The sequence below is a fragment of the Xyrauchen texanus genome, chromosome 37 (assembly GCF_025860055.1).
Source record: "Xyrauchen texanus isolate HMW12.3.18 chromosome 37, RBS_HiC_50CHRs, whole genome shotgun sequence".
NCBI classification, from domain to species: Eukaryota; Metazoa; Chordata; class Actinopteri; order Cypriniformes; family Catostomidae; genus Xyrauchen; species Xyrauchen texanus.
The window spans coordinates 11942823-11969288 of NC_068312.1; the positions used below are offsets into that span (position 1 = coordinate 11942823).

At 36.6% G+C, this 26466-nt stretch overlaps 2 protein-coding genes across 5 annotated transcripts in view; both read right to left on the reverse strand.

Annotated features, from left to right (window-relative positions):
* Positions 1-12008, reverse strand: part of LOC127630933 (inositol polyphosphate-5-phosphatase A-like) — a 52245-nt gene extending 40237 nt beyond the window's left edge. For both annotated transcript variants that reach the window (XM_052108818.1, XM_052108817.1), the window contains exon 1: positions 11635-12008. In XM_052108818.1, the coding sequence (XP_051964778.1) occupies positions 11635-11694 (60 nt within the window). In that variant the 5' untranslated portion in view covers positions 11695-12008. The remainder of the gene's footprint in view (positions 1-11634) is intronic.
* A 4246-nt stretch (positions 12009-16254) lies between these two features.
* The window catches only part of LOC127630848 (glycerol-3-phosphate acyltransferase 4-like), a 29935-nt gene continuing 19723 nt past the window's right edge, over positions 16255-26466 (reverse strand). For 2 of the 3 annotated variants that reach the window (XM_052108673.1, XM_052108672.1), the window contains exons 7-13: positions 25886-25979; positions 25629-25744; positions 25374-25429; positions 25148-25233; positions 21253-21381; positions 19946-20025; positions 16255-19787 (exon numbers count right to left, since the gene is read on the reverse strand). In XM_052108673.1, coding sequence (XP_051964633.1) covers positions 19679-19787; positions 19946-20025; positions 21253-21381; positions 25148-25233; positions 25374-25429; positions 25629-25744; positions 25886-25979 — 670 coding nt within the window. In that variant the 3' untranslated portion in view covers positions 16255-19678. The remainder of the gene's footprint in view (positions 19788-19945; positions 20026-21252; positions 21382-25147; positions 25234-25373; positions 25430-25628; positions 25745-25885; positions 25980-26466) is intronic. The other variant, XM_052108674.1, reaches the window with a different exon arrangement.

Below are 26466 nucleotides of genomic sequence, written 5' to 3' on the forward strand. Positions count from 1 at the left end.
GAAAGAGAGGATATGTCTGGGGGGAAAAGGACGTATGGTCACCCTATGTTATGTTTTTTCTTTGTTTGTTTTTCATTGCAAACAAATGCCATGGAAGTCCGAAAGGCTCGAGTCTGAGTCAAGTCAGAGTAAAAATACATCTGAGTTCATAACAAGTCCAAGGCCTCGTGATTGTCTGTGTTTCGTGACTGCAATCGGGTCCTTGAATAATGTATAATGTGCGAGAATAAGGACAGCCGGTGGAGTTTCTGGTGCCCCCCTAGGGAGTCGGTGCCCTACACAGACTGTGTAATATGCATATAGGTAGTGGCAGTACAGTGTATATCCCTCTGAAATGCTTCTGATTGGGGTCACGTGAACATAACGGAACCTAACTAAATATTACTGTCCCTAACACTGACTAGTCGTTCACACAACCCACCGACTCATAGTCCTGTCAACAGGACTGGGAAATTCAATTCAAATTTTTCACTGAAATATTTCCAATATTCAAATTAAATTCGAATTTTAAAGACATTATTCCAAGTAGTGGTAAAAATCTCCAAGACGGCTGATTTTTAAATTGACGTTCTCTCCTTAAGTCCACAAGAGAGTGCAACAAATCAATATAAACCACTCAGCACTATTATAGCGTTTGTTTATTGCAAAGAACATATCTGGCTTTTAACAAATGTTTGTAAAATTATGAAGTCAAAAGATTTAGCCAGTTTATATTCTTAAATCAAATGTAAACAAGAAAAGAAATGCTTCAAAAGACGGTTCTATGTTAACTTAGTGTTGCACGCAGTACACCAGTGCCATAGTACAACCCCAGACTCGAGCTTTATAATACCTGCGGTACCAGATTGTTTTTCATTAAATACAGTTGAATGTACGTACCTAATGCTTATGCAGCGAGAAGCTGATAAGAGAGCAAGACATAGTCAACACACAACCACCAAAGACTTCAATCTCAGGGGGGCCATTCACTCAAATGCGTCCGTCTTTTTCAATGTAAGCATGCGCTCGGCTAGACGGACATCTTTGACAGCAGCGCCGTGTCTCGTGTTTTATTTTTTCAGCATCTCATGAAGGAACGATGCATTTTTTCAGACACTGTGACAATTTAAAAGGAAGTTCAGCATTTAAAATGTGTCGATAAGGACTTACTGAGCTAAGTATTGTTTCTTTTTTCTTCAAATGTGTTCTGGTGAAGAAAGAAAGTCATATCTGGGATATCATGAGGATGTGTAAATAATGAAAGAATTTTCATTTTTGGGTGAACTATCCCTTTCACACTAACCTAATACAGAAAAGTTTGAGTATAGTGTGTCTGTTCACTCCAGCAGTTAGTGAAATAAACAGGTAAATTAGCAAAACGGAAGACTAAAATCATCACATCTTTCACAGAATGACTGAATGTTATGCAATATATTTCACAGATATATATATTTACTTCCTTACTAATGCTGGTTGCTACAAAACAAAACAGATCAGTTTGATCAATGTCAAAATAGCTTGCCCCTGTGGTCTTACCTCAAGTGTGAGATTAATTTTACTTCTCTAAACTCAAGCAAATTCAAAGCAATGAAGAAAGTAAAGGACTGTCAATTTCAAAGTTCAAAAGGGATCATGTTTGAGGTCAGATCACTACTGATTTTTCAGTAGGTTGGGTGAAATGTGTGGCTTTTTTTTTTTTTTGGCTTGCTAGAAAACCGTTTACTTTTCTTGCACTGGTTTGGTGTATGTTTCATGTAGTGACCAACCAAAGCACTCTGACCACTCCCTGCCATAACCTGTCAAGCATGCAGTGAAACCAGGTCAAGAGAATTTGACTGCAGGTGATGGAATGAGTGGATGGATAGACTGATGCATTAGCTCCGTCACTGTTTGCACTGACTTACACCAATCGTGGTACATGGTTGTCTCTTTTATAATGTTTAACGTACATGGTCTGTTCTTTCTGATGATTTGAATTTGCAACTTTATATCTTATGATTATAACTTTATTTCTCATATTTGCAATGCTATTTTTCATTATTACTATCCATATTACGACAAGAAGGGGCCTTCAAATATGGTTATGCGCAGCGGCCTTGAAGGATCATAATCTGTGCTTGTGCACTATGAATATTATCAGTTACATTCCGATGCATTTTACAATGTTACTTTGATCTTGTAAAGATCTTGTATGGACCACTGTTCACATTTTATCTTCGCTTTCTTAGTTCCACTGAATGTGAAGGGTGGGGAGGCTAATGGAAATTTCCTTTATTTCCTCTCTCAAGAGGGTTTCCCACATTTGCAATGCATCATTTCCTGTTGCCTGGCTACAATTCAAAGTGGTCACATTCAACTTAAAATAACATAGAGGAACTAAGTTCACTGACTTAAATCAGTTTTACATTGTAGGCAGGGGGATGCAAGGGATGCCCTCCCCCTTGTTGCAAGAAATACCAAAAACCATCCCCCTTGTAAATCAACCATCCCCCCTTACATCCACTTTAGATCAGTTATGTCATGTATTACTTAGAACTAATCATGCAAGTAAAATACAGCAGTAAAACACCCCATCTTGATCTTTTCCTTTTGTGTGTGTGTATAGCTCATATTAAATTGTTTCAAAAAGTCAAACAAAATCTAGCATAAAACAAAGGCAATCTTAGTTAACACAAAATACTTTTTAGATGATAATCTTATTTAAATCTAAAAATCTAGGGGTAACCATTGATGATGAGCTAAATTTCACAGACCACATCTCAAAGACTGCAAGATCTTGTACATTTACACAATATCAGGAAGATAAGACCCTTCCTCTCTGTACATGCCACACAACTGCTCGTTCAGTCCCTTGTCATAACTAGACTGGACTACTGTAACGCTCTCATTGCATGCCTTCCTGCATGTCCTATTAGACCTCTGCAAATGATCCAGAATGCAGCAGCACGTTTGGTCTTTAATGAACCAAAGAGAGCACGTGTTACACCACTCTTTGTCTCTCTCCACTGGCTGCCGGTTCATGCACGTACTAAATTCAAGGCCCTGATGCTGGCATACAAAACAGTCACTGGGTCTGCTCCAGCATACCTAAAAACATTTATGCAGAGCTACGTTCCCACCAGAAGCCTGCGGTCGGCTAAGGAACGTCGCCTTGTTGTACCAAAACAAAGACGCACCAAAACATACCACGGTGGTGGAATGACCTTCCCAACTCAATCCGGGAAGCTAACTCACTCTCTATCTTCAAAAAACAGCTAAAAGCACATCTTTTCCAAAAGCACTTAACCAGTCACTAAAAAAAAAAAAAGTTATTTACATTTCTTGTTGCACTTAAATCTGTTTTGTATACTATTCTGATGATAGTGAAACTTTGTAGTATGGCACTTTTCGTACCACTGTCTCCTTAAGATGATTCGCTTATGTTTTCCTCTTTTGTAAGTCGCTTTGGATAAAAGTGTCTGCCAAATGAATAAATGTACATGTAAAATGTAAATTTATTGAAGCAAATAAATAATCCAATACCAACTGAGCCTGTGTGAAAAAGTATTGCCCCTTAGTTACTAAATCCCCAAATCTATGAAACTGTATTCAGGATGGGGTTCAGCTGGACTAGAAACACCCAGGCCTGATTACTGCCAGCCCCATTCAATCAAATTAACACTTAAATAGAACTTTTTCAGCAGCATGACGTTGGCTAAAAGGTCAAGAAATTCCAGAAATGATGAGGGAAAAGTTGATTGAAATACACCAGTTTGGGAAGGGTTACAAAGTTATTTTAAAAGGCTCTGGGACTCCAAAACCACAGTGAGAGTCATTATCTCCAAATGGAGAAAACTTGGCACAGTAGAGAACCTTCCCAGAAGTGGCCGACCTTCCAAAATCTTTCCAAGAGCACAGCTCTTGTCAAGTCAAGGAACTGTAGCCCTCTCTCACATCAATAAAGGTCATTGTTCATGACTCCACTATCAGAAAGACACTGGCCAAATATGAACCTTTTGTTAGAATGTTCTGTGGACAGATGAGTCGAAAGTCGAAACTGTTTGGAAGACAGGGGTCCCATTACATTTGGCGTAAATCAAACACAAAATTCCACAAACAGAACATCATACCTACAGTATGAAAACTGTATTTTGTGTTTACTTAGGTTGCCTTTGTTTTATGTTATATCTCTTTTTCATAGCACTGTATTTAATCAGTGACTATTTAGCAGAGACAGGCCACTTCTATTTAAATGAATGGGAGAAATTGGAATGCCTAACCAAGAAGCTCTAGCACCCAATGGTCAACGGATGTAGAAAGGAAGTCCTGCCTTACAGGTAAAAGAGCCAATCACCTTTTAGATACAGACAACACCTGTCAATCAACTCGCTAACGTGCATGTACATTAGCTATACAAGCCGGCAGGGTTGGGGGGGGGTTTGCTTATTTCAAGCAATTTGAAGTCCTTAATTTGGAATGGTAAGCATCCTATTACATTTTAATAAGTTACATAGGCCGATTGACAAAGGTGGGCTTGGCCTAAGCCTTCCACCTGAGAGAGCCCCTCCCTGGTTTTGTATTGAACATGAAGTTCTTGCCCCTATTTTGCCATAGCAAATCTTTTCTATCAAACTAATCGGAGAAGTTAAGTTACACCATGTTATCTCGGATTTGCACTCGGTATGGACAAAAGTCTTTAATTCGGACATTTATTATCAAGCATCTGTCTGAACCCTAAATTGTGTATTAATAAGTCCCCTTTCTACTGGACAGAGTGGATTGTGAGGGGGGTTACTACTGTCTGTGACCTGTATGAGAGTGGAGAGTTAAGATCCAAGAATTTTGGTTGAAGGTTCAGAGTTGTATGTGTGACATTTTGGGCACTCAAATTTTACTTTGCCCCAGACTCTGTATTTTGGGTGATGGGGCATAAATTTGGGGGATAAACACATACAAAAATTGGTTCTGACCAGTATCGTGATTGGCAGACAAATTATTTTTAGGAGATGGAAGTTGGATGGAGCGCCCTCCTTTCCGGAGTGGTGTGCGGAGATGGGGAGGGTGGCAGCTTTCGAGGAGGTGGCAAGTAGAAGGCTGAGGTTTGGGTTTTGCAGTTATTTGGTGTTTTGTGGGGACTCTCTGGGAGGGGATGTGGAGGGAAAAGTTTAGTTTAATTATGTATGTTTATTATATTTTATTTTTGGTTTTATATTTGTGTGTGTGTGTGTGTGTGTGTGTGTGTGTGTTATGATATATGACCACAAGGGTGTTCGTTGGGGGTCAGGGTAGGTTTGGTGAATGGGGAGGGATGTTAGTGGGGGTTAAATATTAAATGTTGATTCAAATGTTGTATTTTTTTTATCAATAATCAATAAGATTTCTTATTTTTAACACCTCGGGCAACCTTAATTGTCAATGACCCGTAAGTATTAATATATATATATATATATATATATATATATATATATATATATATATATATATATATATATATATATATATATATATATATATACACAGGTGAAACTCGAAAAATTTGAATATCGTGCAAAAGTTCATTAATTTCAGTAATTCAACTTAAAAGGTGAAACTAATATATTATATAGACTCATTACAAGCAAAGTAAGATATTTCAAGCCTTTATTTGACATAATTTTTATGATTATGGCTTACAGCTTATGAAAACCCTAAATTCAGAATCTCAGAAAATTAGAATATTACATGAAATCAATAAAAAAAAGGATTTTAAATACAGAAATGTCGGCCCTCTGAAAAGTATAATCATGCATATGTACTCAGTACTTGGTTTGGGCCCCTTTTGCATTAATTACTGCCTCAATGCGGCGTGGCATGGATGCTATCAGCCTGTGGCACTGCTGAGGTGTTATGGAAGACCAAGATGCTTCAATAGCGGCCTTCAGCTCTTCTGTATTGTTTGGTCTCATGTCTCTCATCTTTCTCTTGGCAATGCCCCATAGATTCTCTATGGGGTTCAGGTCAGGCGAGTTTGCTGGCCAATCAAGCACAGTAATACCATGGTCATTGAACCAGGTTTTGGTACTTTTGGCAGTGTGGGCAGGTGCCAAGTCCTGCTGGAAAATGAAGTCAGCATCTCCATAAAGCTTGTCTGCTGAAGGAAGCATGAAGTGCTCTAAAATGTCCCGGTAGACGGCTGCGTTGACTCTGGACTTAATAAAGCACAGTGGACCAACACCAGCCGATGACATGGCTCCCCAAACCAACACAGACTGTGGAAACTTCACACTGGACTTCAAGCATCTTGGATTGTGTGCCTCTCCATTCTTCCTCCAGTCTCCTCCAGGGAACTTTGGTTTCCAAGATGAGATGCTCTCATCAGAAAAGAGGACTTTGGACCACTGAGCAACAGACCAGTTCTTTTTTTCTTTAGCCCAGGTAAGACGTTTGACATTTGAAGCCCATGTCCAGGACCCGTCTGTGTGTGGTGGCTCTTGATGCAGTAACTCCAGCCTCAGTCCACTCCTTGTGAAGCTCCCCCACACATTTGAATGGCCTTTTCCTGACAATCCTCTCCAGGCTACGGTCATCCCTGCTGCTTGTGCACCTTTTTCTTCCACACTTTTCCCTTCCACTTAACTTTCTATTAATGTGCTTTGATACAGCACTTTGAGAACATCCAACTTCTTTTGCAATTACCTTTTGAGGCTTTCCCTCCTTGTGGAGGGTGTCAATGATGGTTTTCTGCACAACTGTCAGGTCAGCAGTCTTCCCCATGATTGTGAATTCAACTGAACCAGACTGAGAGACCATTTAAAGGCTCAGGAACCCTTTGCAGGTGTTTTGGATTAATTAGCTGATTAGAGTGTGACACTTTGAGCCTACAATACTGAACCTTTTCACAATATTCTAATTTTCTGAGATTCTGAATTTGGGGTTTTCATAAGCTGTAAGCCATAATCATAAAAATTATGTCAAATAAAGGCTTGAAATATCTTACTTTGCTTGTAATGAGTCTATATAATATATTAGTTTCACCTTTTAAGCTGAATTACTGAAATTAATGAACTTTTGCACGATATTCTAATTTTTCGAGTTTCACCTGTATATATATATGAAATGTGCTAAAATGTCAAAATGTAATGTCACAACATTGACACAATGTGTCATTTTTAATGCAATATATATATATATATATATATATATATATATATATATATATATATATATATATATATATATATATATATATATATATATATATATATATATATATATATATATATATATATACGTATACTGAATATTTTACTTTTTTTATTACATTTTTTATGGTGAAGCATTACCTGGACTGTTCTTTATGAGATTCACCCTTTTACTTAGTTATCACCCCATAAATATGACGAAACACAAATGTTGCCATGGTTGGAAGTTCACTAAAACATTTGTGTTGACATATTAAAAAAATAATCCAAGAGAGGTTGAAGCCCTTTGGGAAAATATACTCCTCTGTTTACAGTCACAATGGGCTGTGACATGTGCTCTTTCTCTGCCAAACATTGCCTGAATAAACTGGGTATGAGGCCAAATTTCCACTAGTCCATACATGTGTAGTTTCAGTCCTCCACACACACAATGAAACCAACGCATTAACAAATAGAACTCAAACACAACTCTGTAGAGTCTGGACTGAACACAAGTGGCAGGGTATCTGCAGGCTCGAAGGAATTAAATTTAAGACTTTTTAAGGCCAAATAAAATAAAAATGTAAGACCACTTTTGCAATAATTATAAAAATATTAAATAATTAATTAGCTGGTAAATACAAAACCACTGAGGCTACTTGGATGTCTCTGGACATGTTTTTTATATTTTATTGTGCGTTTATAAGTTTTCTTTTTTAAATAAGTTAATACAACATTAAAACTCAATTAACCTAAAGTATTACCTAAAGTAACCTACATTGTGACACTTTACTGTGCAGGCACTGACATTTTTGTAAACAAGAGGACCTTATTCACAGGAGTGTCATGTTCGATTTTTAATGGGAATGGAATCGAAGCTGTGAGGGATCTCTTTAATGCATACATGGTATAAAGCTGTAAAAAGCTCCAAGATCCCATCTGATTTTCCACAACTCATGTTGTCTGGAGCTTCCTTGAAAATATATTTTTCCAATGTTTTGTATGCGGAACGATCCAAAAACACTTTAAACTACAGTACAGCCCATTGAACAGACTGTATGTCTATCCCTCACAGCCTTATTGACATTCTCGTCAAAAATAAAAGATGGCACTGCTGTGAATAAGGTCCAGCATGTGTTGAATAACTTTTATATATTTATTTCTTGGCAGATACCTTTAACAATTCTTTAACAGGTAGTTAAAGGGCAGTTCATTTATAAATGACATTTCTGTCATCACTGCTCACCCTTAAGTCTGAATGATTTTTTCTCTGCTGTGGAACAAAAAAGGAGATGTTAAGCAAAACATTTAGTCTCATTCACGGTCACTACGTCTTTTTATCATTCAATGAAAGTGAATTGTGATTGAAACTCCCTAATATCTCCTTTTGATATCCACTGAAATATGCAACGGTATGAAGGTAAGTGATGATCATTTTCATTTTTGTGTGAAATATTTCAAGTAAAAATCAAAACTCATCAGTTATTTTAAAAAATGGTCATTTAAAGTTGACAAAATGTATTGAAAATTTTAACAGATTAAATTATGAAAGAGAACTGTGCTGACTAATTAGTTATGATATATTTTATATATATTTATTTTATATATTATATACTAAATATTAAATATAGATAATTATTTTTATATTATAATATGTAACTCTGCAGCTGACTACTGTTAGCTTTACAATTCTTGTCAAAGGTGATGTAAAATAAGGAATCGCCATGATTTGAAAGGCATCAAATACTGCTCCAACCTAGAGCACTTGCAAATTGCTATGTTGACAGCTTTGTTGATTATTTGCAGGAGTGATAGTGTTAGCGCATCGCTCGCTTACAGAGACGCAGAATAACACCATTTGCATTTCTGATTAATGGGTTTATGAAGGGTTATACATGTGTAACATTGTAATTTCAGTAAAAATGCACTTCCCTGCACGCGCTCACACTAAACTCAAGAGTCAGCTGCTAAATGCTGGCTGCACGAGAGAGAGAGAGAGAGAGAGAGAGAGAGAGAGAGAGAGAATACAGAATTTGTAATACTTTGTTAATTTTTTATTTTTCATGCTTTGGCAATACAATGTACAATTTGTCATGCCAATAAAGCTCATTTGAATTTGAATTGAGAGAGCGAGAGAGAGAGAGAGAGAGAGAGAGAGAGAGAGTTGATTCTGACTGTTTTTGTCCTCTATTCACGCCCCAAAATGTAACACCTCAGCAAACGAAATGTAAGACTTCTTGTAATTTATGTAAGCTATTTAAGACTTTTTATGGCCTTAAATTTTAAAAAGTAAATGTAAGACTTTTTAAGGACCCATGGGTACCCTGAGTGGGGAAAACACAATTCTAGCATTACACAGTTTACATTACCAAGACAGTGACACATACAGTGCTGAACACAAATGTAGGAAGTGTTTTTGAATAATCCATCTGAGGGAGAAATGGAGCTAACACAAGTGTGAAAATGTTTCATGACATGATATAAAACAACAACAACAACAGCAACAGATCTAAAAACAAGTCTAAAATTCTGAATTTGGCGATTTAGGTTTTAAAGTTATAGTACACCCAAAACTTTCAACCCTCACGCTATTGCAAAACCTGTATGACTTTCTTTCTTCTATGGAACACAAAAGGAGATGTTAGGTCTGATGTTCGGAAAGTGTTTAGTCTCGGTTCCTATTCACTTTATTGCAGGAAAAACGATGCAATGAAAGTGATTGTGACTGAGTCTATTATTCCCTAACATTCCCTCAGTGGTGTTAAGTATAAGCACAAATGCATCTTTACTGGACTTTAGTAGCTTTTTTCACAAATTTTACTTTAAGTATTTAAATTTATTGCCATTTTTACTTTTACTCCTACTTTATTTTATTGGATTTTATTTTTGGAGCAAATCAGTTTCCTAAAAATGTATGTCCTCATATGGGGACAGCAGGACTAAGTTATGAAATTTTAAATAATACCAAACAATAGAAAGTCTGATTATTTTTTATAATCAAATTGTTTCCAGGAGTGTTGATTATTCATGTTTTTAAGATGTTACAGACAGCTGATTTTCTGTAAAACTGCTTTGGAACTATGTATATTGGGAAAGGCACAGATTAAAAACTACACAAATACAAATTATTTGACTTGATTTCACTATTATGTTAAAAGATTTTTTTTTTTTTTACTATGGGAAAAATCTAAATGTTCTCTCTTTGCACTGTCAAACAAACAAGTGATCACTGGTGCAGTGGATTCGTGCTCTGCTTTGTCATCTCATATTACGCAATGACTCTCAATGTCTGTGGAGTTTCCTGTGTATGAGTGGTCTGCTTTTTCAAGGATTGCAGCCTTCAAGGTTTAATCCTCACATATCAAGATTTTAATTTGAATAATTGTGCATTTCAGTATAAAAGGAGTAACAGCGCATGCCCAAATAAGCAAGCGTGTGTCAGTCAGACAGCGTATGGGTATCGAATTGAGTCGGTGCTTGGTACTACCTGTACTGCAGAAACACTGGTATTATTACATCTTTTTTATTCTCGACTTGGTACCAAAGTGCAAGTACTTTTGACATCACTAACTGCATTCTCCTTAACACCGTTTTGGTTCCAAGGTAAAAGTCATACAGATTTGCAACAACATTAGGGTGAGTAAATGTTGACATAATTTTCATTAGGTGAACTTTCTACATTCAACCATTGCAGGACATCTTCTGCGTTCTCTGATGCGCAGATTTCATTAACAGACCATGTTTGTTTTTATAAATTAATATTCAAATCTCTCAATCTTGGCATTCATAACTGCAAAACAGAGTGTGTGGTATGTACAGTTTATACTGTTGTGTCGCAGTTCAAGCCCTCAGATTCGCGGCAGCGCTTTTAAACTTCTCACACCTGGCTGTCAGTTTCCTGTTTTATTTGAATACATACACAGGCCGGTTGCTCGGTGGCGATAGGTCGTTAGACCTGTGGGGAGGTGCCGTAAGACAGCTCATAGTGAATGGGAGAGAATTTAACTCTAGACTGAGGACTCTAGTGCTAGAAAGGCCCAGTGGACCGAAGGAAAATTGAAATGTGTTCTGTAGTACGTACTATACGGAGAAACAGTCGCGCTATGGACCGCGCGAGAATGTCGCCGTTTCAAATTAGAGAGCGTCACTGTTACGAGTGACGTTCCGTTCGCTTATGACGTTGCATTAAGCTGAATCAAACACAGTTACAGTAAACAACGGTTACATGATGTGGAATTCACTGGTCGAAATACATTTTGAAGCCGTTTGAAATGGGCAGCAGTTGTTTGTTTTTTTTGTCTTTTCATAATCATACTACAATTATTTTTAAGATTACCTTTAAAACAGGTCGCACTCAGCGGCAGGCTACTTTTCAACTGCGTCTTATTGCAATAGCACACGTTTTGAAATGATGAAAGACAAAACAATTGGCTGCGTTACTCATTTATGATGCGCATATTTCCAGCTGCAGTGTCTCGCTGAGAAAATAAGGGATTTAAACATTGTGGCTACTTACATTGTCAAACAGTGATCCAACGTTTGCAGTGACTAGCAAGACGTCCGTATAGGTCTCCATGATAAGGACCGAGCTGCAAAGGATAGTCCCAGAAAAGTCTAATCTGATGAAGGAAATCACAGTCGTAGCCTTTTAGTGGAGTAATAACAAACGGCTTAAAGATAAGATTAGAAAAGTCTATCTCGCTCTGAACACGGATCCCGCAAGTGCGTCGCGCGCATCTCTGTGCATGCTGTTTTGTCTCCCTGTTCACATTCACTTTAAGCTCTTTCTCTTCAGTTTGATTTCTCCTCCGCTCTTCATGGTAATTGGACTAGGTTTCTAAGCTGTATTAACCCAGCGTCAGAGCACGAGTAGCCTTTGAGTTCCTGGCGTGCCAGACTGAACCAAACTAGTTGCGCTGCCAGTGGTATGTTTCACGACATGTGAAGCTCCGCCCTGTACATGTTCTGCGAGCCTCTGTACAGAGAAAGTTTCCGTGTGTCAGCCAGTTGAGCAATCAATCGGAGGTACACTTATGTGTGATGATAGCTTATGTGATGTTGACCACATACAGACACGTTTACTGAGCTATCTAAATGGGGACATGCCATAGACTTTTATTGTTTTTATATGAAGTATGATTACAGTAGACTTACCCCAACCATAACAAATATCTTTTTTATAACCTAAAAACTACTCAATTTAAAATATCTTTTTTTTTTTTTTTTTTTTTTACAAATGAGGACGTCCTAAAATGACCTTTTGTCCACTTTAGCTCAATTCTGGGTACAAATTTGGGATTCCCCCATAACTGTCTGATTGGGCCATCATCTGCCTGAGGCTTACTTGCAGCTTTTAGTATATTTAAAAAAATTAATACAATTAATTAAAAACTTGCTTGACAGGCCCTGTGGTGGCTCAGGGGCCCTAAGCAGCTGCTTATAGCTAGAAATGGCACTGGAAAACCTTTCTGTGTAAAGGTATACAATGTAATAAAAAAAAGAAAGAAAAAGAAAAAAAAAATACACAAATGTTTTCATGTAAGTGCTTTTATAAAATTTTAAGCTTCACATTTCTGCCTTTAAAGCGATAGTTCACCCTTACCAGATGTGTATGACTTTCTTTCTTCTGCAGAACACTAGTGAAGATTTTTAGAAGAATATTTCAGCTCTGTTGCTTCATTCAAGCTCCAAAAAGCATATAAAGGCAGCATAAATTAATCAGTAAGACTCCAGTGGTTGCATTGTTTCAGCTCTGTAGGTCCATACATTCTTCTAAAAATCTTTGTTTGTGTTCAACAGATGACAGAAAGTACTACAAATCTGAGATGGCATGAGGGTGGGTAAATTACGAGAGAATTTGATTGTTTTTTTTTTTTTTTGTGAACTATCACTTTAAACCCTCCAAAAATTGACCCCATTCACTTCCATTGTAAGTACCTTCTGTAACCCCGATATCTTTTTATTTAATTTAAAGAAAATTCATAATTATTTGTTTTGTGTTAACCAGCATTGTACTAATTTTATTGTCATAAATTATAGCAGGCTATTAATATACCATGTTATTAGTGTAATTTTATAAATCAAGGATGTCCTCTTTAAGATGCACCAGAACGTAAAAGTTATTTTTAAGTTCTGGCGCAACTTAAATTTATTTACCAGAAATAAAATATTAAATGATGTCAGAGATGGACACAATGCTTGGTCTTGGGATATTATATGCTAGCTATTGCACAGCTATTATTGTTTAATATATAACAGTATCATTTGCAATGTTAATGGTATTCATAATATCACATGTAATATTTATTGTAGTGTGGTATGATTTTAAAAGAAAATCCACTTGGCAGGAGCTTTAAAGCACAGGATCTGTTTTATTAAATATAGTAGCAATATTGAATATTGTTTACCAAAGTTTGTACACATCAATAATGTTTCTTTTTCTTATTCTCCACAATCATTCAACATTCATTTTATTTTATATATTTGTAACTGAAAAAACAAACAAAAACTCTCTGGAATCCTGTGCAGGGTGGCTGAAGTTCTGGAAGAGGATGACCATTATCACGGCCGTTTTTCCAGCAGAATGTTGTTTGTTTGCCTCAGATTTATAAGAGTTGTACAGAAGAGATGTTCAAGCAGATAGGAGCTGCACTGTCATGAAAGCCGTGAGCCGAGAGCATTCCAAAGATGGCTGACAGTGGACTGACTTGATAAAATAATTTTTTCAAAAGGAACTTACATGTATGTGGGCATTTAATTAGATGTTATTAAGAATTCATAGAGAATTCAGCTATTTTTTTGTATTATTTATGTTGTTTTACTGTAAATAGCTGTTTCATGTAAAGTCACCATTAGATAACCTGTAACAATCTGTACCCTATCCCACAAACATATTACTGAGACGGGATTGCACTGTTTTGCTTGAGAGAGCTGATATAAGTGCAATATCAATGTTTTAGGAGAAAAACAACATACTCTATATTCCATTGAGATCTCTAGATGCTATGGGATGCAATGACATTAGAGGATTGTGCTTATGTGACAGTTAAATGCATGGGCGAGAATTTGAGGAGGGCCTTTTCTTTTCCAGCATGACTGGGCCCCTGCACATAAAGCTAGATCTACAAAGAAAGGCTTTACTGAGTCTGGTGTGTAAGATTGGCCTACACAAATGCATTAGTTCAGACCTGAACCTCATTTACTGTAACAGCTTTGAGATGAATTGAAAGTGCAAGCCAAACCACATCAGTGCTTGTCCTCACTGATGCACTTGTGTCTGAATGGAAGCAAATCATCACAAATATGTTCCAACATAATGGAAAGACTTTCTAGAAAAGCTGAAGCTGTTTTAGCAGAAAAAAGGATGACCAACTCCCTATTAATGCCCAAGCAAACATGAGTGTGATTTTAGGGTGTAAATATATTTTTGGCAATGTAGTGTGCTTTGAAGTATGAAGTGTTGATTCTTTAAAAAACATCCCTTGAAAATGCAAAAGAGTATGTGCCAAATGTAAACACAATGAATGATCTTGGATATTTTAAAGCTGAAGTCTGTAATAATCAAATGGCAGTTTTTACAATAATATGTTGTAAAAAAAAAAAGTTCGATTATCCTTTATAATTAATTGTACATTAAAAATGTATATTGTATAACAAGAGAGTACATGCACTTTTTACAGTAAATTATTGTTAAAATTACGGTAAAAAAAAACAACAATCAGTGTGACAGGGCGGAGGGCGGGGCTGGGTCGGGATTTTACACACCCGGTCCCTTATCAGGCTAATTAACCCTCCAAGAGGGATAAAGGCCGACTGCGAATGGTGGTGCGAGAGAGAGATCGTTTACGGACAGCTGACCATCATGTGTGTTGATGTTTGTGTCTTTTGTTTAAGTTTTTCATTAAAATATTATTTATATTGTTAAGCCGGTTCTCGCCTCCTCCTTTCCATTGTTCCCTTTACACTGGTGCCTAAGACCCGGGAAGGAGGAGGGATACGCCGTAGTGGAGTTCTCGCCGCTACCATTCACCCCAACGGATCAGCCGATGCCGTCTTCCGGGGGATGGAGGAGCTCGACCACCTGGAAGCGGAGGAATTGGTCGCCGACTGTGAGGGGAGAAGGGGCTCCTAGCCGACCACCTACCAGCTGCTGAAACTGGTGGAAACCGCCTGGAGCGGGAGAACTGCATCTTTTATTGTATTGTTTACATAATTATTCTGGCAACCACAGCTGCCGTGTGTTGTGTTTTTATTTTTTTTTTTAAACGACAGCATTTTTTTTTATAGTGTATTGTTTTTAAATGAACATAAACTAAGATGAATAAATGCTTTAAAAGCGTTGTTCATTGTTAGTTCATGTTAACCAATGTTGTTAACTAATGTTAACAAATGTAAAGTGTTACCAACACAGCTCTCATCCTGCTCTTTTATGTGTTTTGATCTCTTTTTAGTGCACTGGCTGTTGCATATGGGTTGGCACTCTTCAAGCAAAGTGTCACAGTAAAGGAAAATGTCTTTTTAAAGTCAGCGGCAAGCTGAATGACTGAATATAATGCATGTTAAGTGAACAGATACTCTGGCAGAACAACCGGTCTCTTTTGCCAAGTGGTCTACACAGTTCTCCAGTAATAGATCAATGTGGAGTCTAACAACAATGTCAGGTTTTCATACAGTTAAAACACAGATTTCCCTTGTGAAAAAGCAGAAAACGAAAAAGGACACACTCATGTGAAGAGTTATGTGTCTCACTCATGTCAGACAGTTCACCCTAAAATGAGAGTTCTGTCATCATTTACTCACCTGTAACACCTTTTTTCTTCAATGTAACACAAAGGAGATATCTAGCAGAGTGTCAAAGCTGCTCTGTCCCTATAGTCACCATTCATTTTAATATGGTAAAAATGAAACTGAAAGAGGGACGGGGCAGTTTGGACATTCTGCGAATCATCTCCTTTTGTGTTCCACAGAGGAAAGAAGGTCATATGGGTTTAGATCAACATGAGGGTGAATAAATGAAGACAGCATTCTCGTTTTAGGGTGAACTATCCCTTTAAAAGGGGAAATCTTTTCACAAATTTGAGACGGACAGATTGTGTTGAAGTTCTTTTATTAACAAACAAGACATTTATCAGTTTGCACATATGACTGTAACACACTGGAGCATATTATACTGTATCACTCCACAACCAGTGAGTGGACGTACTGGCAAGGTGTTGTTTGGGGGCTTGGCAGAAGTCAAATCACTGGCAGTGTTATTACAATTGTTCAACTCTGTCCCCTCAACACATAAAACTGTCCAAACAGTTTTTGCGACTGTCTGATCTGCTTTTCCAGTGTTTTTCTTTAAACATTCATTATGATGACATCTTTGATGGTTGTGCTGCATCTCGTGATCCAAAAATGAATTAGAGGTCTGTTCTGACAGAGATGAAGACAGCAGGGAAAAATCAGTGCTACATGCAAATAATAAAATGGCACTAACTATAATCGTGCATAGTTAGGATCAGTGTTCCCGCTCTTTTCAAGGCACAATTTAACCAGGACATTTTCTGTGCCTAATAATAATATTGAAGCAAAAACACAAGAGGTGATGCAGTTGTGGTTATTGAATACTTATTTTTTTTTATTCTGTATTCGAAAATGTTTTACACATCAAAATGTTAAAATTACTATATTACTTTATTGTAAGTGAAATATTGTTTTCTTTTTTCCCCATTACACACATCCATTTAAATCAAGCTTTTATTTTTCCATTTGTGTGTTTTTGATGGTAGTTTCTCACTTCCAGATTAGCAGTTTGCTATGTGGCCAGATTGATTATTAAACCCCAAAAAACTGATTTATTTAAACAAATTTAGAGTCTGTATGTTCAGTGCGCTTTGGAGCGATCTGATTTCTTTCATCTACTACACACACACACACACACACACACACACACACACACACACACACACACACACACACACACACACACACACACACAGCATGCAATGTTAATGAATCTGTGTTGCCAGTGAATTAGTGGCCTGCTTCACAAATTAATTGTGAAGCGTGCAGCACATGCAGATTATATATACGTACATTTAATTAAATCTCAGCCTTTTGCAGTTTAATAAACACACTAGGATTAATTGTACATTCAAACATTTTATTTTTGATACCAAATATGTCAAATTCCATAACATTCTGCGTTTTATATCTGATTACATTTGTATGGCTGGGTTCAGTGTTTTCGTCCACATCACCAAAAATGTGGTAATCTGCGGTAATTACTGTCACAGAATATCAATTTCTTTATTAATTAGTGCCATATTCATAAAAATTACTATTATATCATGATTTTTTGCACAATGGTGGTGAACCATAGGCGTAAATTTAGGTAGGGATGATAGGGACATGTCCCTACCAACTTTTGGAAATCAGAAATGTCCTGACCATCATTATGGCCATGTTTCCCAAACAATACCTCAGATTTTGCATGCAGTGGACTACCCCTCCCCCATTTTGACTGATGCTCAAGACAGAAGAACTGGAGTATACCGATACTTAATGGATGGAAAGTAAGTACGTAATTCATTTAAAAGTAGAATACACCTGATCATCTGCTTTAAATACAAAGCTTAAAGTACAGCAGATTGAATGTTTTTCATTTCAGCCCAATAGTGTGAAATTCTTGAGTGAAAATCTGTGAGAATATGATAAATTATTTGGGCACAACATGCGAGTTACATCTGTAACATATAATAGTGTGTGTGTGTGTGTGTGTGTGTGTGTGTGTGTGTGTGTGTGTGTGTGTGTGTATTAATAGGGTTGTATTGGGTTATTATCCAGTCAAGTAACAACATGAACCATGCCTTCACCATAAAACCCCGAATTCGCCAGATAGCACATACTAATAAGATTAAGTTGGATCAGATATTCTTATGAATAGCAGGACTAAAATGTGTAAAAAAGACTCTTATGTGTAAGCTTTTGGTTAGCTTCTGTGTTGTGTGCTTCAATATGCATTTGACAGACAGTTGAGTCTCATAACATTTTAGTTGGGAAATACTGAATTTTGTTGAACCTTTTTGGATAGATATAAGTGCAATAGCGCTAAAGACCTGAGGTATGCAATAATGTTTGGCAAAATGCCCATGCATTTAAGGGTTAAAGAGTAATAATACTCTTTTTGCTGACTTATTGAAATGATCATGACTATACTAAAAGCTAAAATGATTCAGAAACTGCATTCTCACCCTCACATGCTGTACAAATGCGACTCCGCATCACTTGAACTTTTGAACTAAACACACAATGTGTTCATCAGTGGTTTTAACCAAACACAGTCAAAGGAATTCACATTACTGTAGTTCTGAAATACAAGGAAAGGCCTGTGGCACAATTCTATCCGCATAGAAACAACAGAGAAAAAAAATACATACAGGATTTCATATTGCTAAAACACCTCAGTATAAACAGTTTAGTTTCAGAGATTCATAAGGGTTTTAGAGTTGCATATACATGTTTTGTAGCATTGTTGAAACACTGCAAAGTCTGGTTTTAATTTAATCTAAAGAAATTTAAACCTTAAGTATAACCTTAATCTCTTCAAAATAAATGGCAGGTTTTCCCACACATAATGCTGATTTACCCTCCTTTCAAAATCTACTGGATTAAAGTGACTCATGCAGCAAAGATTTGGCAGACAGACATGAAGGGAAGTGTGTGAAGGCTTTAGCCGAAAGTACCTACAGTACAGTGGGGTCCAAATGTCTTTGACTGCAGTGAAAATCTGGCATTTTCTTTTTTTTTTTATTTAAACCTCAACAGGACAGATTCTGCTTTTTAAAAAATTGTAATCAAAGAATTTGTTCTAGGTCAAATGTATGCATATTTGTGACACTGACCATGCTAACTCCTTTGCACAAAAAGTTTGATTTCTTTCTTCCACTTTCATGCTGGGTGACATGGATCATATCCTGTGGAGTCCATGCCACCTAAAGTGCATGCTGTCATTAAGGCAAAATGGTGACGTCGTAAGAAATTTAAAAATTCAAAAGTTTCAATTCAACTTCTCACTCAAATTGTTATGCTGATAATGTAATTTGTAATAAAAATGATGTATTAAATTAAAGACTTTGGGACCCAACTGTACAGAACTAACTGCATGCACAAAGGGCATACAACACTGCCATCACATTTAATCTTTTAGAATGTCCTAATGATTACCATCATTGATGTCAAAAAAGCAATAAAGTAAATAATGAGAAAAGATAAAAGAAATAACAAAAGATCCACACACAAGGTAACAACATTACAAACAAACCACGAACAAATGAAAAGGAGAGAAAAACGTCTCAATGACTCCTTGACAATGAGCATTCAGGCCACAATGGGCTGAAGCACTCACTTCATTGACTTGACCCAACAGTTACCAAACTCATTCCCTTTGAAACAGAGGAACAATTAAACAAGGACGTTTTTTTTTTAATTGGATCTAAATCAGGGTCATAATAACATCCACCAGGCCTGTGAAATTCTCTTGCCCTCTGCTCCTCACCTGATTCATCCTTCTCTCCTCAGGAACGACTGCGGTCCTCTTGCGTTCCAACCAAAATTTTGCTGTACAGTTTTTGTTGCTCCTCTTTGAAAGTGTCTTTCACTTTGTCTCGTTTCAACCCACCATCCCTAAAGACAACAACAAATGATGTTGGCTAAATTATGAATAATAAAAAATTTTTAAATTCAAATAGAAACCTGTCACATATCTCTCAATCTGTAGCTTTATCAGTGTTTTTTTATTTTTTTACTGTGGGCACAGAGATGAGTAACAAGAGCTGACTTGCCACAGCAGGTCCACCATACCACCCCGTCTAGCGATGGCGGCCTTTACTCTGTTAGCAAACTGCACTGCATCCTCACCTTCCTGTACAGAGAGGAAACAAACCAAGTTTAAAGGACTTTAAAGCAATGTTTTTGGTTAAATAAAAAAAATAAAAAATAATTTCTATCATCATTTGCGCAAACTTATGTCGTTCCAAACCTGTATAACTATTTCTTCTGTGGAACAGAAAATGGAGGAATTTTGAAGAATATTATGGTCAATCTTTTCCGCGCAATTGCAAAGAATGGGGACTGGAGTTTTCAAGCTTCAAAAAGGATGCAAATGCATAATTAAAGTTGTTCACACAACTTATGGCTTATATTCCAAGTCTTCTGAAGTCATACGATAGCTTTGTCAGAGTGAAATACTGAAATTCAAGACGCTACTCACTGATAATCATGCCCTCCCATGAGTTATTAACTCGAGAACTCAAGCGGTCCGATTTGTGAATTAATAATTTAGACCAGTTTTGTGAACCTGATCAAGTGAAAAGATCTGACTCGAAAGTATGATTTGTTCATTTCTACTTCTCTCATGAACTCAGTAAAAAAATAGCATACATTTCAGTCTTTTCTTCTCACAAAGCTATCATATGACTACAGAAGACTTGGGACACAGTTCACAAGTAGTAAAGACCACTTTTATGATTCTTTTTGAAGATTACAATTTCCAATCTCCATTCACTGCAACTGCATGGAAAAGAGCAACAAGAACATTTTTCAGTTTTTCTTCTTATGCATTTCATAGAAGAAATAAATGAATACAGGCTTGGAACGACATGAAGATAACTAAATAATGACAGAATTTGAATTTACTGGGTGAAAAGAATTCAAGTTCATGCATTTTTCATACTCGTTAACAATTATTTTCAGCAATTTCATTTAAATTAATTATCTTACTGAAATGGTAAAACAAGCATTTTTCCATGCCTGCTTTTTCAAATTGGAAATTTCTGCGACATTCAAAACATTGATTTACCTATGTGAGGAGTTTGTTTTTTTTGGAGACAGGTGTCTGCACGTGTGTTAAAAGCAATGGCCTATTTGTTTATTTGCATGTCCACATGCAAACAGATGCCCCTTTCCAATCTGTTGTGGGTGGACGAAGAGCTTGAGACCAGAAATCCAAACCCACACAGATCACATTTGTGCTTGATTTGTGTACTAAATGCCCCAATGCAAAAGCTGTGCAGGCAATGCAAGTCATTCATACCACAAAGATATTACTGCACTTAATAAATCATGCATTCAAAGATCATAAGATAAATACCTGGCGGGTCATGGGAGGCAGGTACCAGACACTGCAGACAATAGCCCAACTGCTCATCATTCTAAGCAGGTAATTCACCATCCCAAACTTACTGCTGTTCCAAAAGGCTTCACCAAACCGAGGGTCATACTGTGTACACCAGAGACAATAAAACAAACAGTGAACACTATAACATCATTACAAGGTTAATGAAGGACAATAACCTAATTGTCTAGCCGTAGAATTGTTTTTATCATTACAGTAGATAAAATAATTCCTTTAAGAAATGGGAATAGAAAGGGATAGTTTGCCAAAAATGAAAATTCTCTCATCATTTACTCACATCAGTGCCATCTCAGATGTGTATGACTTTCTTTCTTCTGCTAAATACAACTAAAGATTTTTAGAAGAATATCTCAGCTCTGTAGGTCCATACAATGCAAGTGAATGGGTGCCAAATTTTTGAAGCCCCAAAAAGGACATAAATGCAGCATGAAAATAATCCATACGACTCCAGTGGTTTAATCCATGTCTTCAGGAGGGATAAGTGTAAGTGAGGAACAGATACATTTTTTAATTCCTTTTTTACTATCAATCTCCACTTGCACATTCTTCTACTTTTGTTTATGGCTATTCACATTCTTTGTGCATATTGCCACCTATTGGGCAGGGAGGAGAATTTTAAGTAAAAAAGGACTTAAATATTGATCTGTTTCTCACCCACACTTATCATATCGCTTCAGACGACATGGATTTAACCACTGGAGTCTTATGGATTACATTTATGCTGCCTTCAGGGTTGTGCTGTCACAGAATACATGTAACAGCGTTACATATTCAGAATACAAAAATGAAGCTATTGTATTCAGCTCTGGTTATGTTTCGAAGCACCTGTATTCAGAATACATTATCTTTATAACATTTTGTTAGAATACTTTTAAAATAGTCTTCTCAAAAATGACCACAAAATAAGGTATAAAGAACAGAATTCTTGTCAATCAAGTGAGAAACTTGATTGTTGTTCTGAACAGTTTTTCTGAACAGTGCAGACGCGTCTTCTCGCTCTCATCCCCATCTTCGCTTTCATCCCCAGCGCGTGAGCAGTGTTGCCAGGGTTTCATGCCAAATTGGGCTAATTTGAAAACACAAACGTGGGTTAAAATCAAAGAATCGTGGGTTGTGTTATTGGGCTACTTTAAAAATGGACTGCGGTCCCCAAAAGTTCTGATGGTAGGCACTAAAGAATAGAAATACAATGTCTTATTCATGTATAATGAATCCCGGATTTAATATCTGGAAACCGCACTGGCCCATCTTAACAATCAGCGTGCTGTCAGCTGTGTCAATACAGTCTGCAACGTATTTCCACAAATAAAACATTTATGCGCATGATACATTGTTTCCCCCGATTGTTGCTGTGTAAATAACATTGTATAATACGTTTGTAAAGGTGGAGTAAAGATGGATGGCTCACGATAAGCATTTGGTAAGTCACATCTACATCTGAAACTTGCTGAACGGTTGAGAAATAGCAGTTATTAATGACAATAATAGACTACTATGAATAAGTAAAAAATAAATATGAAGAAAGTAGGCCTACTACTGCCAAGACCGAATGAGCAAAACGGACTTGAAGTAGATCAGAGTACAAACGATGACAGAAACACCTCATGTACAGTAAATAACTACTGTAAAACATGTGGCTTATAGGCGTACGCGAGGCTAGTTCAGTGTGACACATATTGTAACATACAAGCATATTAATATTTTTTCTCACTTTTTCTCACTTCATTCAAATTGATGCACAAAGGATGAGTAAAAGAATCAAAAGCACCCAAAATAAAAGTACTGGTAATAATAGAGATAGAAAGCTCAATGACTAAATATGGATATATGCAAGCAAGCCTACTTAAAATCATTAATATATTACATTGTTGTCACATGACCTCAATACTTTATGGCATCCAGATACATCTAAAAAATAAATACAGTTTATTTGCATTTCTTATCTAATTTTGAGGCAATATGTATTATTCTTTGTCAGCCCAATAAAATAACGGGTTAAGAAAAAGATTAAAATGTTGATAAAATATTAAAATATTGTAGTTGACCAAAAACTGCCTTCTGTTTGTCTTCTTTCTTCCATAATGAAAAAACATAAGTGTCCAACTCCACATCTAATTTAAAGAACTGGCTATTCAAATTGACTTAGATTAGTTCAAAGTGGAGGTGTGGCACTTCAGAAAAGATAATAATATCACACTTAATTCCTCCAATTGTGCCTTGCCTTCATACAAATGTATCTAAGAATATTCTGAGTATGTTGCTTTTCATTTGATGTATTCTGAATACGTTTAAGAGAGAGTATTCAGTATTCAGCCCAGAATACTTTCTTAAAGTTATCCACCCGACCCTGGCTGCCTTTTTGTGCTTGTAGGAGCTTTGGTCACCATTCACTTGCATTATTAGGAACTACAGAACTGAAATATTCATCTAATAATCTTAATTTGTGTTCAGCAAAAGAAAGAAAGTCATGCACATCTGGGATCTTGAATGTAAAAACACAGTGGGGTGCAAAATCTGAGAAAATACATCCATTCTGCATTATTTTCTAATCTAAAAAAACATTTTTAATACATTATATTATCAGCAATTTGAGCGAAAACATTAACTGAAAAAGGAACATTAATTTCAGAATTTCTTTGTATTCGGTATGCCCCCTTTTCCCTTATCGACTTCACAAGTTTGTACGAAACCTGATGATCCATGTTATCACAGCATGATTTGTTAAAGGAATATTCCAGCTTCGATACAGGTTGAGCTTATTTGTGGCATAAGGTTGATAACCACAAAAATTTCTTTTGACTCGTCTCTCCTTTTGTTAAAAAAAAAGAAGCTTAAATCTGGGTACCAGTGAGACATTTACAATGGAAGTGAATGGGGGCCAATCCGTAAACATGAAAATACTCACTGTTTCAAAAGTATAGCCACAAGATGTAAACAATATACATGTTAACATGATTTCAGTGTGATAAAGTAGAGTTGTGTAGAGTTAGGTCCAGTGTTTCAACTTCATTGCCATAAAGACATGACGCCATAAACCTTAAAACAACGATTGAATTAACTTTACAGCTAAAAAAATAATCAAAGTTTTAATATATTGAAATAATGAACTGTAAGAGCTTTCATAAAATTACAAGCTTCAGTTTTCTGCCTTCAACACCCCCCCCCCACACCATTACATGTTCCAAAGAGCACTTTGTGTGTTAACATGGTTAATGTCACAAATTTGCTTACATTTGATTAGTGTTCTAGACATAGTGCAAAGTCTTAAAGCTGAAGTGTGCATTTTTATATTAAAAAACATTCTTCTATCCTAGCTTAAATATGTTATTAAATAACCTTTATGCAAAACGTTCCTAGCTTAATTCGCCCCAAAAGTGTAAACTCTGTGGCTCTGTGGTTCTTTTAAAACATTGCTTTGTCTATTTGAGTCTGGTGTGGGACTATTTGTCCATCCGACCAAAGATAGGTCAACAGAAGATTACACAGCCAACCAGAAATGAACATTCTGCTGTAGTACTCATCATTAATAACTGTTTACTGAAGACATTCTTTAAGTTTGGAACAAACATGTGAATCAAATCAATGACTAGTGTGTGTTTCAAGTGTAAAAGGAAGAAAAAAAGGGCATGTATCAGAGGGGATTTGCATTAGAGAGTAAATGAGTAATGAGTGAAATAGAGAGATGATTCAATAGATATGGTAATAAAGGGGTGGGGCTGAGAACTAAGGGCGGAGTTAGAGAACAAAAACCAAAGAGACAATATCACTGATATCCTGGGGCAGCCTGTGATTATATTTACCTTGTATACAAATATGGATGACAGCTATTAAGGAACAGAAATTTGCTGACCTTTATGGCGACAGGGTAGACAGTAGAGCAAATTTCAAAGCTTCCTTTCTTAAACATCATCACTGATGTGTTATTAATGCAGGTCCCTGGAAACATATAGTACATAAACATAAATAAAGCATAAAACTTTCAAAACCAGCTATGTGATGACCATGTGCTTCATGAGAGTCATTGTGAACATTTCACTCAATAAACATTCATTACTGAGAAGGAGGGTTCAGCTCACCTTCAGGGAAAATGAGGATGGGTAGTTTTGTTTTATCTTTGACATGATCGCTCAATCTGGAAATAAATTCATTTAATTAATAAAGCACTAAAAAAGATCATAAGAATGAGTGGTAATAACTATAATTTCTGCAATATGCAGTGAATCATTTGAGCAAATAATGTGGATTGAAATATGTTTATGTAAAAGTTGTAAAAGATCTGACAATTTTGTGTGGAAGAAAAAAACATTAGGTAAACAGTGATGCTGTGTCACCTTTTCGCCACTAGATGGCGATCTTTCACTTCAGAGCGTTCAAACCAGATGTGTGGACATGCTTTCACCATGGACCTCTGAATCACACCCATCAGTCCGCCATGGATTTGACCCACCTGATACACACGCACACATATGCACCCGCACCATTAATACCATTTGGATAATGACCCTCTCAGACTCTCTTTCCCACACACACACACAAACACACACACACACTATAGTTTCAGAAAAAACAATTAAACACGCACACCTACCATGGCATAGTACCCGTCACTGGCCAGAATAATGACATCGATGGGTGACGTATGGTTGGCGACACAGATGCCTCCATTCTTGGGCTTATTTTCGCTGTTGCAGAGAAAGACAGAGAAGGAATTGTGAGCAGTGAGTGTGTAAAAGGTGATACAGTCAGGAGAAAATCTTTCACTATTTAACTTTCACATGCTGCAATGTAACACAATTACACATACTGTACATTCAAGCAAATACAACATATGTGGAATAACAAACTAAAAATAGTGACTTTTAGTGCAACTAACTTAAAGGGATAGATCATCCAAAAATTCTCTCATCATTTACTCACCCTCATGCCAGCTAAGATCTGTATGACTTTCTTTATTCTCTAGAACACAAACGTGGATTTTTAGAAGATTATCTCAGCTCTCAGGTCCTTACAAAGCAAAGTGAATGATGACCAAAACTGTGAACTTCAAAAAGCACATAAAGGCAGCATAAACATCATCTATACAACTCCAGTAATTTAATATGTGTCTTCAGAAGCAATCTCACTGGTTTTGGGTGAGAACAGACCAAAATATTTCTAGTTTTTCACTGT